The sequence below is a fragment of the Beta vulgaris genome, chromosome 8 (genome assembly GCF_026745355.1).
Source record: "Beta vulgaris subsp. vulgaris cultivar EL10 chromosome 8, EL10.2, whole genome shotgun sequence".
Taxonomy (NCBI): domain Eukaryota; kingdom Viridiplantae; phylum Streptophyta; class Magnoliopsida; order Caryophyllales; family Amaranthaceae; genus Beta; species Beta vulgaris.
In genome coordinates this window covers 16,161,756-16,175,078 of record NC_079209.1, presented here as the reverse complement: position 1 = coordinate 16,175,078, position 13,323 = coordinate 16,161,756, and the positions used below count along the sequence as shown (strand labels likewise).

General features: G+C 32.2%; 1 protein-coding gene across 1 annotated transcript; it reads left to right on the top strand.

Annotated features, from left to right (window-relative positions):
* Positions 1 to 5,031: 5,031 nt before the first annotated feature.
* LOC104901150 (cysteine-rich repeat secretory protein 38) lies at positions 5,032 to 5,883 on the top strand. The gene has a single exon (XM_048635627.1). The coding sequence runs from the start codon at positions 5,032 to 5,034 to the stop codon at positions 5,881 to 5,883; it is 852 nt and encodes a 283-aa protein (XP_048491584.1).
* Positions 5,884 to 13,323: the final 7,440 nt, after the last annotated feature.

Below are 13,323 nucleotides of genomic sequence, written 5' to 3'. Positions count from 1 at the left end.
ACGGATTAACACGAAGAAGTGAAGATCGAAGTGGGTCCTTAGTTGTTGATTATCCCTCTTGGATTGATGGAGAAAGCATATGGGGAGAGATAGAGAAGGTGGCAATGGCTATGGTGGTTAGTGCAATGAGAAGACTAAAGGAGAAAGTGCTGTCAAAGAGGAAAACGTGTGGCTGGAGGCTAGAGGTGCGGGGGTAGGGTGGCCGTAGGCCTGGTGGAAAGAGAGAAAAGAGGGGAGGAGTATTAAGAAGGAAGAGAGAGAAAATGGATCAATGTAGGGTTAGTTGGGGTTACTAATAAAATTATGATTAATGATTAATGGAATCAACCGTCGTTAGTCATTATTGACATTCTCTGAATTAGAGGTATATGGTGAAAAACTGTTGTTATCATTTTAACATTATGCTTTGAGAAATTCTAGAAGGTGACCTTATGTTTTTCAAAATTCAAGATGTTGTTAATCTTTTTTCCTAATTCTAGATGGCGACACTCAACTTTGTATAAAGTAATTCCCTGACATTATTCTCTAAAGTATTGTTAATAAGCTATTATCTAAGTAAGAAATTTGAAAAGGCTTAATTGATGGTTGATACGAATCAAGTAGTATTGGTTCGAATGATGTTCATGTCTGTCTGATTGGTGTTGGATTCGGATCATTCTAGATCTTAGGTGAATTTGGGATCTCGACTCAGGTCGGTTTTGATAAGTCTACCAAATGAGAAGAAAGAGCGTGTAAGTGGACACTTTTCTATTTAAATAGGATATAGACAATATTGTTATAACTTATAAGAGAATATATTAATTATATGTCAGTTTTTTTTTTTGAAAGAGAAATTTCATTAATTGAAGGCCAAACGACATCTACAATAGATATTAAATAAAAACAAGATACAATTAAACAAGGTTAAATCAAATTCATCTTCTAAGAAACTAAAATGAACCAGATCGAGCAATACAGCGCAGGCCCCTTGTATTTGCTGAATCAAACAACTATTGATGAGGAAGTCTATAATTCTGACATAGTATATTATTCTTGATCGAGCCATGTTTACCACATCCGAGATTCCAATACCTTCATGTTGAGCCTCAAACTTCAACCAATGAAAACAATTTCCCATACCTAAAAACAAAAAAAGCCTACTCACAACTCCCATAGGGGAGAAGGAGATCTCCACAACAGAGACTAAAAACCCCATAATAGGGTTTGAAGAAATCTCATAAAGAGATACTAATTTATTCAACCAAACAAGAAAATAAACTAAAAATTGAAAATAAAAGGGAAAAGGGGGCGTACTATGGATACCATGGATGAAAACATCCATGGCAGTCCCTAACTGATGAAGAAGGAGAAGGGGAGGCTAGGGTTTCAGAGAGAGAAAGAGAAAAGGGGAGGCATACTGGTGACAAATTATATGTCAGTTAAATAAGTGGAAAAAGGTAGTTTCAAAATGAAATAAAGATTTATCAAAGAAGGGGTAAAATAAAAATAGGTTTTTTTACCAAATACTCCGACAAATCACAATATATATATATATATATATATATATATATATATAATATATATATATATATATATTATTATAATATATAATATAATATATATATATATATATATAGGGTTAGGATCTAGTGAGAATACCCTCTTATGTGAGAACACATAGTACTTATTCGAGAACACTTTAAAATTTAGAACACAAACAAATTTTTTTAGAACATGAGAGTATACTCAATACATATACATATATACATGTTCTAAAATATCAAACTTATGTTCTAAATTTATTCAAACATGTTCTCAATTATTTCAATGATGTTCTGAAATATTGCAAGTGTGTTCTAAATTTATTCAAACATGTTATTTATTATTTCAAACATGTTCCAAATTATTTTAATTGTGTTCAAAAACTTTTCAAACATGTTCTGAATTACTTCAAACATGTTTCAGTTCATTTTAATTATGTTATGAAATATTTTGAGTGAGAAGATATATCATATGTGAGAATAAAGGAAGTTCAGAACATGATGTACATTGTTTTAGAATATGATGTACATCGTTTTAGAACATGATACAACGTTTTAGAATATGATGTACAATGTTTGAGAACATGATCTACGTCGTTTTAGAACATGATCTACGTCGTTTTAGAACATGATGTATCCATTTTAGAACATGTTGCTCAGTATTTTAGAACATGATATACATATTAATTTAGAACATGTTGCTCAGTATTTTGGAACATGATATACATTAATTTAGAACATGATATACATTTTGCATACGTTGATCATGTGTGGTGATAACGTGACTATAATTGAAACGATATAATGTGGAATACCAAAATTTCAATCAATACCACTATAATATTTTTTGTTTTTTTGGTTGATGAAGTAGGAAAGTTTTCTACTTTCGTAAATTCATTTAAGTTGGTAAAAAAGATAAATCATATAGTAAGAAAACAAAATTGAAACAACAATTTGCACTTAAGATGAATGACGCCATTGAAATCGAACAAAATCGAACAAAAATCTGCATTGAAATCAAAAAAAAATTCGAACAAAAATCTGCAAGTCAAGAATATCAAAGTAATAATTTCGAATAAAACCTCTTGAATCATGGAAAGAATTGTGTGGAATCCGCAAAAAATCGAACTAAAACTTTGAAAAATAACTCCATGAATCACGCCATAGAGGAGAGAGAAAGTTGTGCAAAACCTAGAGAAAAAAATAAAAATAATGATGCCATAGACGTGAACATTTGTGGGGAAGAAGGGGAGTAAGGGTAAACCTAATTACAAAAATGCCATTACTCATAAGTGTATTTAGAATAGTTAGATTAGATTACAACTAAAGGTCCAAATTTGTTCTCACATAAAAAAGTGTTCTCACATAGAGGAGGTGTTCTCACAAGAGCCCTCCTCTATATATATATTGTCAAAGGACCAACTCAACCAAAAGCTTAAGCTGATGGTTGAGGCCCCAGGAATAGATCTATACTCTATCACGCCCCCTCACGCAAGAGCCCTTTGGGCTTGAAGTGTGGATGCAGCACAAGTCTCCCTCATACTTGGCGCTAAATATTCCACTTAGCAATGAGGGGGTGATGAGATTCGAACCCGTGACCTTTATGTCACACTGACTCTTGATACCATGTGAAAAGACCAACTCAACCAAAAGCTTAAGCTGATGGTTGTGGCCCCAGGAATAGATCACGGGGGGGGGGGGTGTTAGGAGTATTGGGCCATAGCCCATTAGGTTAAGTTGTGTTAGGTTAAATTTATGTTATGTTTCTCTATATAAAGGGTTGTAATCTTTATGATATGCAACAAGCAATAATAACAAATCATATATTTTCCTCTCTCTCTAATTTAACATGGTATCGGAGCCTAAGATCTAGGGTTCTCAAATTTTTTCTTCTTCTTTCTCCCGCCGGTGGGTGGTGGCTGATTAATTAACCCCACCGGCAGGCTAAACTCTGCTGTGCTATTTTTTTTTTTTTTTTGGTGCTTCTGTCCTCGAACCAAGGTTTGTACGTCAAATTGAGGCGGTTTCGATGGTGTTGGTACGTTGAGGAAGCTACATTCTGGTTGATTTTCTGGCATAATTAAATTCTCAAAAAAAAAAAAACAGTTTAGGTTTTGACAGAGAGGTATTTTGCTATTGTATAATAATCCTTGATGATTCAAAAAGGTCGGGGAGAAGTTTTTGATTATCAACTCTTGTCAATGGATTTGTGCGAAAGTGTAAAGATGAAAGGTTTATAGTATAACACATCGCTTTGATTTTGATTTTTTTTTGACGGGGATTAGGAGTTTAGAAAGGGTGTGTTCTTCTTACTTCATTTTATTCATCTCTTCCAAATGAATCTGAAAAAAAAAAGCACCACTTTGGTGGTATTGTTTCATTTAATCTTAATTTCAAATCTGTTTCAAAACAGATCGGTTTCTTTTTAAAAATATCGATGACGTTCATTCCATCGAAAATTTGTTCTTTTGTTTCTGTCATGGTGATCATTCCATCACAACTTTCACAAAAATTGGTTCTTTGGTCTCCACTTCAGATTTGTTTCAAAACAGATTGTGAGACATGTTTTGGCTCTCCGTGTGTCGTGAGACACGGTTTATGGGTTCTCCTTGTACCTTGAGACGAGGATGGTTCATTGAAGAATTGAAGATTTGACGAATTGAAGGATTGAAGAATTGAAGAATTTGAGTTTGGTTTTATTTCTATTGGTCTTTTTTTTTTTTATTGTTATTTGTCTAATCGTAACGTTTGTGTTACTGCCGTTACGATTGCGGGGGGGGGGGGTGTTAGGAGTATTGGGCCATAGCCCATTAGGTTAAGTTGTGTTAGGTTAAATTTATGTTATGTTTCTCTATATAAAGGGTTGTAATCTTTATGATATGCAACAAGCAATAATAACAAATCATATATTTTCCTCTCTATCTAATTTAACATATATACATATATATATATATATATATATATATATATATATATTCAGGGATTATGTTGATGAATAATTCATAATATGATTTACTATGTAGAAAATTTAGTCGGAACTAGAAGATTGTAATCTAAGCACAATCCAAACCCTTCAACTCTTTTTTTCCACTTTTCTCAAGTGTTTCATTTAAGATTTTCAATCTGGCGGCATAGCCTGGGTCAACAACTAATTGTTTATCTAAGAAGCATTCATGAGCTCTTGAATGATAAAGCGTAATAAGGAGTCATTCATGGGATTAGCATTCATTGGCACTTTGCCAGTCCTATGCCTGATCGACAATTTCAATAATTGCAAAGCCAGCAACTAATCACGCTAGAAGATCCCTTCCCATACATTCAGGGAATCATTATTGGATAGTATATATAAAATTTCAAATTGCAACTAAGCACATGCAAGTCAATCTTTCCCAGATAGTATGTATCCTCGAAATCTCCATATCCTACAAAATCCTTCTTTTCATAAGAGTTGACTTTCTACCTCAAAACTATACTCTACAGGTTTGCAAGCCTAAATTCAAGCTTAGCAACTATGCCATGGAGAATATCTCTCCTCTTCCTTACTATTATATTTTCAAATGTCGGTTCGACGCTTAGTGATGACGAAGAGTTTGGCGGTCTTACAAGAGTTTGTTATGGAAACACGAGTAGTACAAACAATTCTACAAGTCTCGATTTTCAAGACAATGTTTATTCACTTCTATTTCTCCTTGTGGCAGAGTCCTCTTCTTGGCATCCAACGTTGAGTTTCTTCAATACTTCGGTCGGTAGAGTTTCCGATAGGGCTTATGGTTCGTATCTTTGTCGAGGCGATCTAAGTGCTAAGCAATGTCACAATTGTTTAGTGAACTTGACGAAATTTATGATGGATCAGGAGGATGACAATTCGGAATGTATTGGATTCGGTGGTTTGATTAGGTGTATGGTACAATATGCAGACAGGTCGAAATTTAAGGTGTATGAAGAGGGTCTTGTGTTCACCTATCAAGCAATTGGGAAGAATATGACTAACTACGAGCAGTACAACGAGACGTTGTCGAATTCGATGCAGGGTATCGTTAAGGAAGCCGGTTATGGCAATTGGACTAAGGCTAATTTCGCGACTAGGACGGTTGAGGTAACGGGATCTCATGAGAAAATCTATACATTGGTTCAATGCAGGCCTGATATATCTCCGGTAAATTGCGGTAAATGCTTAGGGGAATTGTATTCTTATATTCCAGATTGTTGCAGTGGTTCATCAGGTGGAGTTCTTGTCCATGCTAATTGTTTGATGAAGTACAATAACGAGTCTTTCTATGGCAAAGCTAACCGTAGTTTTAGGCCACACTATTTTCAATTGACATTTCTGCTGTTACTTACTATATTCTTCAAATTTATGTGAAGTTTTCTTGTATGTTTGACTAGTGCCTAATATAAGAAATCACATGTAATTTCCACACATCATTAGCATTAGAATACTACTTTCTTGTGGTTTATTAGTTCTCTTACTCGTTTTTTTTACCGTCTGCAATGCAGTTGCTTTAGGATCAACAGTTTCAGTCACATCGGAGAAAAAATGGTTTTGATATATGGATTTTAATAGATTACAATAAGAATCAAATATATTTTTTAAAACAATAGAAGTATTAGTTTAGACATTATTATTATTATTATTATTATTATTATTATTATTATTATTATTATTATTATTATTATTATTATTATTATTATTATTATTATCATTATTATTATTATCATTATTATTATTATTATTATTATTATTATTATTATTATTATTATTATTATTAATTATTATTATTATTTATTATTATTATTATTTATTATTATTATTATTATTATTATTATTATTATATATATTATTATTATTATTTATTATTATTATTATTATTATTATTATTATTAGATTTATGTTGTTTTTTAAAACAATATATACAACATCATGCTTCAATTGATATTATTATTGTTATTTATTGCTTAATGTTTCGGGTTCTTAGCTGCTTATAGTCTGTGCTAGAATAAAATATTAGTACTTGAGATGTATAATATGTTTACACATATTTTACGAGAAAAAAAAAATATGCTCATGAGTTAACTGTAAAAACAAATGGAACAGTGAAAGTAAAATTCAAACAACATATGCAATTTTTAATGCGTTGGCGGACCCGAAGTTTTTGCATGTGATTCTTTCCATCTCAAATACTAGTAGGCATTTCATTTTAGTGGAAGAAGAGGATCTCCAACATGGTCACCGGCAGATCTAGTTACAAGTCTTACAACTGCTCTGGACTTGTGGTCAATAAATAAATAAAAATATGTTGTAAAATTTTCGTTTTACTACTTCGGATACTATAATATTTTACAAATCTGGAAATATATGGTTCTAAATACTCTTTAAGATCTTTGGTCTTCTTTGGATTCAGTGCCATCCTTCATTCTTTTTCAATCTTAAAGACCAGATCTCTTACTTGTTGATTTTAGTACGATCTATTCCTATTAACGACAAGGATTTGTTTTTGGAGATACTAACGTGAGATCGTTGATGACATGCTGACATCATGCACATGCATCAAACCAACACTAGAATTAGTTAAACGCTTGCACATATTAGTTATGTTAGACTTAAATTGGTTCTGGGTGAATTAATTAAGCACTGAAGTATAATTCTACCGTTTTTTTTAATAAGTGACACATATTCCTTATTAGGAAATATCAAAAAAAGTGACACATAACTATATTTGGTAAAAATTGTTCAACTCTATTACACCTATTTGTCATTCATTAATCACCCACCCACTTTAATACATTTACTAACCGCCACCTAATTCCTTTAATTTCCCCCCAACCAAGTTTATGACTCCCTCCGTTTTTCTACCCCAACTAAGTTTATGACTCCCTCCATTTTTTCCACCCCAACCCATCAGTTACCCCTGTTATGATATTATCACCCCAATTCTTTTGATGTTCAAACCTTAACTCACCCAATTGAAGAACCCTAAAAATTCGACTACCTTAAATCTCGAAATCCTTGCTTCTCTCATCTTCTGTTCTTCTTTCTCTACTGTTTCTTATTAATAACCCTAAAATTTTTCCCCCAATCTTGGCGAATCATTGACTTCTCTCATCTTGTCTTCTTCCTCCTCTATTGAAATTTAGGAAGAATCCTAAAAATCTACCCACAATCTCACGAATCTTTGACTTCTCTCATCTTATATTCTTCTTCATCAACTTAAATTTGTGAAGAACCCTAAAAATCTACCCCAAATTTTCGCGAATCTTTTACATCTCTTGTTGTTGCGAAAGTCCCCAATTTTTTTTCGATGGATTCGTCGAATACTATCGATTATGTTTTCGGTTTTGATACTGTTGAGGCCTCTGAAGAATATTGGTTGTGGAGGAAATTAGATCAGCGTGAACACGGGTCTTCTTATACATCTACAAAGATTGTTGTTGGTGTTCATGGTTCCAAGAAATACTAAATTCAAAGTTTCATTGGCCCGATGAACTTGAAAGCCCTCAAAACATTTTGGTTGAAGTTGCGTCCGGGTTGCAAGTGAAAAAAAACTCGACTTTTGGCGATTCTTCTGTGTCCTCTACTTCTAAGTCCCTAAAAAGAGGTGAATCAGATTTTCCTTCTACTGTTGTCAGTGTCGAAACAAAAAAAAAAAGACAAAAAAAAATGAAAATTGCGTTGTTCTTCAGGATATGTGGTGACATCTTCTAACTCTTGCAATTATTTTCTAAGGTTTTATCTTTTTGTTTATTTTGCATGCTTTGAGTGTGGGATTTTGTTGCTGGGTCGATTGGCAATATCATGAGATTCTTGTTGTTTTATGTTATTTATGGCTGAAGTTTTGATGAAAATATCATCTTTGTTTTGCCTTTATGCATGATTATGTAAATGAAGATCTACCCTCGTTTTGTCATGTTTGTCCATAATTAGGGGTATTCTTTGAATTAGGGTTCCTGTTTTTTAATTAATATGTTAATTTTTATGGAATTGTACGGCTGATTTATGTTAAGTTGTGTTCATTTAGGTTTCCTTTTGTTGATTTATGTTATTTTATGTTGATTTGGGTTAATTTATATTAATTTTAGGTTGACGTCTGGTGAGTTATATGTTGATTCATGATGATTTAGGTTGATTTATGTTGTTTTATGTTGATTTAAGTTCACTTATGTTAATTTAGGTTTGTTTCTATTGATTTTAGGTTCATGTATGTTGAGTTATGCTGACTACTTTAGATTGATGTTGAGTTATGTTCATTTTTGGTTGGTTTTATGTTGATTTAGGTTCGTTTATGTTGATTTAGTTTGATTTATGTTATTTTATGTTGAATTAGGTTCATTTATGTTGAGCCAGGTTTATTTCTATTAATTTTAGGTTGATGTATGTTGAGTGATGTTTTGTTATGTTAATTCATGTTGATTTAGGTTGATTTATGTTGTTTTATGTTGATTTAGGTTCATTTAGGTTTGTTTTTATCAATTTTAGGTGCATGTATGTTGATTCATGTTGATTTAGGTTACTTGATTTATGTTGTTTTATGTTGATTTAGGTTCATTTTTATTAATATTGATGTATGTTGAGTTATGCTGAGTACTTAAGATGTTTGTTTATTTCAGTTTATTTAGGTTGATTATTGTTGATTTATGCTGATTAATGTTAATTTTAGTTAATTTATGTTGTCTTATGTTGATTAGTGTTGATTTTGGTCGATGTTTGGTTCTGTACAGTTGATTCCACTTGCGTTTGGTTGATTACGCTTTATTGTAGTTCATTTAGTTGCTTTGATTTCATTAGTTTGGTTATTTCATTTTGTTTGTTGTGAGTTGATATTTCATGATGTTTCAGATGAGGTTTTGTGATGCCATTGTTTTTAGAGTTGGTTTCCTCAATGATAAAACACTTTAAAACTGAACATGTAACTAGGCTAAACACATTAAATATGCCCACCATCTAAACTATGTTGTTGCAATTAGGAGGAAAAAAGTACTCTAAAAAGTTGTGAGTATGACTTTTTGTTGCATTTGCATGAAACTATATGGACTGAGGGGTTGTTTTTGTGATAACCTCTATGAAGAATGAGGTCAACAACTTTATATTCTTGCATGAAGTCATTATGGCCTTTGTGATTACTAACTTTCACCATTACATCACCCACATTTCATGTTTTGAGGATATTAAACGTTGTTTTTACCTTTGTTATGTATGTGGATTGGAGACTTTCTGGGAGGACATACCAAAAGCAAATGGTGTAGCTTTAAAAAAACTGCCCAATGGAAACGAAATGATGATGCAAAAAGATATTGTTCATCCCTGATTTCATTTATCAGCTCCTAAGCAGCAATTCATCAACACTTAGATGCCCTTCTTGGATGTTTGTTGCTATGTGTCTTGTGCATCCATTTGAAGATCTTGTAGCAGCAACAACTCTTCTTCATCTATGTCCATATAGTCCCCTTCTCCATTCACCATCAACCAAGCTTCATCCATGGTGTGATTGTGTTGTGTGTGCAAGTGAAAAAAAAATCATAAATGTGATGTGTGTGTAAGTGGCAGTGTTACTGTGAAATTCTTTTGCAAGAAATTTTTGTATTTTTATTTTTTTTTGTGAAGTGTGTGCTTGTGACTAAGAGTTTTTGTAATGAGGGGTGTGAAAAATCTGATGGTTTCTAAGTCCGCTTTCCTATAAATATTGATAGTTAGTTTGATTTTGGAGCCAAATTTAAAAGAAATTTGAAATTTTTAGTTTGGAGCCAAATTCAAATGAAAAGCAATGAGTTCGCATTTTTGTTTGAAAAAAATGGGTAACCATGTGCTTTTGGGGACCACTTACATTTATTAAGTTTGCAATTAACTCTTTTAAACATGTGGTCCCAACTTTTTCTCTCTAGGTGCATGGGTATCTTCCCACTTTCTCTCTCTGTCATTTGTTAAAAAACGAAGGAAGTATTAGTTAAGCACTGGAGTATATTAGTTGTATCATATATTCCAGATTATAATGCATTTTGTTGACCCTAACTTCAGTATCACACATAAACATTCTCTCTTTCTTCTCTTATCCATCGAGACGCCCTAAAACCTGTATTGTTTTCCTCCTCCATTTTCCGCATACAACATGCATTGAATGTTTAATTTGTATGTAAGTAAAATACTTTAGCACGAGTTTGCAACGACAATGTCCACAAACACTTACTTTGTTTTTTCACCGAATAAGATGTTTATCATGTTTGAAGTGAAAGAAGAGTTTGACACATATTCATCACAAAGGGTAACATATACATCCCATTGTTAGATGATAACTTGCACTTACAAAAACTTTGAAGAAACATATCAGATCACTTTTGGTACCGAAAATTGAACTTTTGCATTTGAAAGTTTAACTTTTATTTGAAAAACATAACTAATACCTAAATATTATAAGTTATTAATTTATTCGTAATAGTTAAATAATATGAAGCAATAGTTATGCTGCTAAGATTGTCGTATATTTTATGACTTGAAAATCATGCACATACGTTCAATCACAAAAACACTACATAAGTATATGCACAAAAGGTGGATTAGATATGTAAAGAGGAAAGTGTGAAAAAGGGAAATGAATAAATAAACCAATGTAACCCCATGATGATATGAAACCGCGAGAAAATTAGTTCTACAATCTCATTCTCAAAAGTCAAGATAATGAAGATGCAAGAAAAGCACTCCAAGAAGTATACGAAAATACTACTGCAGTTATAAACAAAGTCTTAACTAGAAAATCAATCATAGAAGAACGATGCTCATGAAGTACAACTAAATTGGTTATTTTATACTCGTATGGTTCAAAAACAAAGAGAGGAAGTGCAAGAATCAAAAGTCATTTTGACAAGATTAAAAAAAAATAAACTCCAAGAACCAAACTGAAATTGGTACAGTAATTACTCCAAATGCTAGGTTGTTTTAAGTTATTTTTTCAGGTTGTTTTTTGTATTTGACATTTTAGATTTGTAAAAAAGTTGTTTCTTCGTTTATACTAGAAACCAAAATTATGCTCTACTAATCTTAACTAATTATAGAACAACACTAACTAATGTATTGAGTATGTTAACTAAAAAATAATGGAAATCTATATAAAGATTACTAGCTTTAAACTATTGTGCTAAATTACTTAACGGATTCGCCAAAAATATTAACTAATTCGCCAAAATATCATCATAAGTATTTATGAGACACGGTTTGTGTTCTAAAAATATATATCTCTTGGCTGGTCAGGTCATACGTTAAGACTAACGTGATACCGTCTTTTTTAAGACTTTGTGTAACGATAAACAGCCAAAACCCCTCAAATACAAGAATCCTCCACGTATTGCTCCATGTCAAGCACGGAGAGGTCGAACCTTGATTAGGAAGTGAGTGTCAAAACACAAAATTATAACTGTAATTTATAATAAAACAACAATGTTAAGTACTAATAACGGATACAAATTAATTACCAGAAAGCTTAACCATTCTCATCGATTAGTCGTGGCATTATACAGTATATGAAGTTGTGAGAGAACTAAAGCATACAAAGAATAAGAACAAGAGGGTACATAGAATAATGCTAAGAGATAATTACAGAATTTTGAAGCTAAAAACTATAGGGAATCCTAGATTAGAAATAGCTAGCAACCTAAGGATATCCAATACTAACAATAAGATAAAGTTTGACTTTAAGTCAATATTTATCTCTATCATTCCCCACAGGCAGTGGCAGAACTATGTAGGGTCATAGTTGGTCACGTGACCAACAATTAATTTGGGAAAAAAAAAATTAAAACTCTCTCTCTCTCCTTTTTTTACTAACCAAAAAAACCAAAACACCGCCCCTTTATCTCTATTACGTCTCTTCCTCTTCCTCTCTCCTTCAACCTCAGGTCATTAACTAAAATTCTTGAATTTTGTTTATATGGATATCCTTTTTATTTCAAATCTACAGCTAAAATTATCATCTCGCCTTGATCTACCGATTGATACCCGTTTTACATTTTTCAGAGATACAAAATTATCATTCAAAACCCTAGAATTTGGGGAAAAACTCGTGTGTTGCCAGTGTTTGTGATAATTTTGAGTGAATTTCTGAAAATTTACCGCGAAATATTCGTCCGAGTTCGTTGAAGCAGCAAAAAACGGGAATTCAATTCCGTTATATCGTTGTATTTTCTCCGATCATTTGACTTCGGTGCTTGCTTATCGTTGTTTAGTGAAGGAAGATGATAGAGAAGCTTTGAGTTTTTTGTTTGAGGCTGTTGAGCCAGGGTTTAAGAACTCTCATGTTGTATGAATCATTCTCTATCATTTAATTTTTGTTTGTTTATTTATTTATTTTACATTTTAATTTTCTGTTAGAACTTATGAAATTAAAGAAGTGTTGCATGTAGTTTTGTTAGAAATGAACTTGTAAGAATTTTGAATTAAAAAAAAGGAATACTTATAGTTTTTTTTTTTGCTCTAGGTTGCTACATGAGTCATGATCATGAATACTTTTTTTATATTATTTTTTATTGGTTTAGTACATTAATTTTAGTTTGTGAAATGAAGAAATGGATTTAATATCAAAAAAGAAGTTCAGAATAGAGAAAGCTTGATGTTCGTACAGAGTATCGAATTTGAAGGGAATAAAATGCAGCAAAAAAATGGGGGTAGTCCGGGTAGACTCAAGACTGACTGTAGTAGAGACTAGAGAGGTACTGAGCAAGGCAAAGTATCGAATTTGAAGGCTTATTTTTCTGTGTATTAGACTCACATCCTTTGTTGGATGAATTGTTGTAGTGTTAATTGAATGTGCTTTTTTACCTT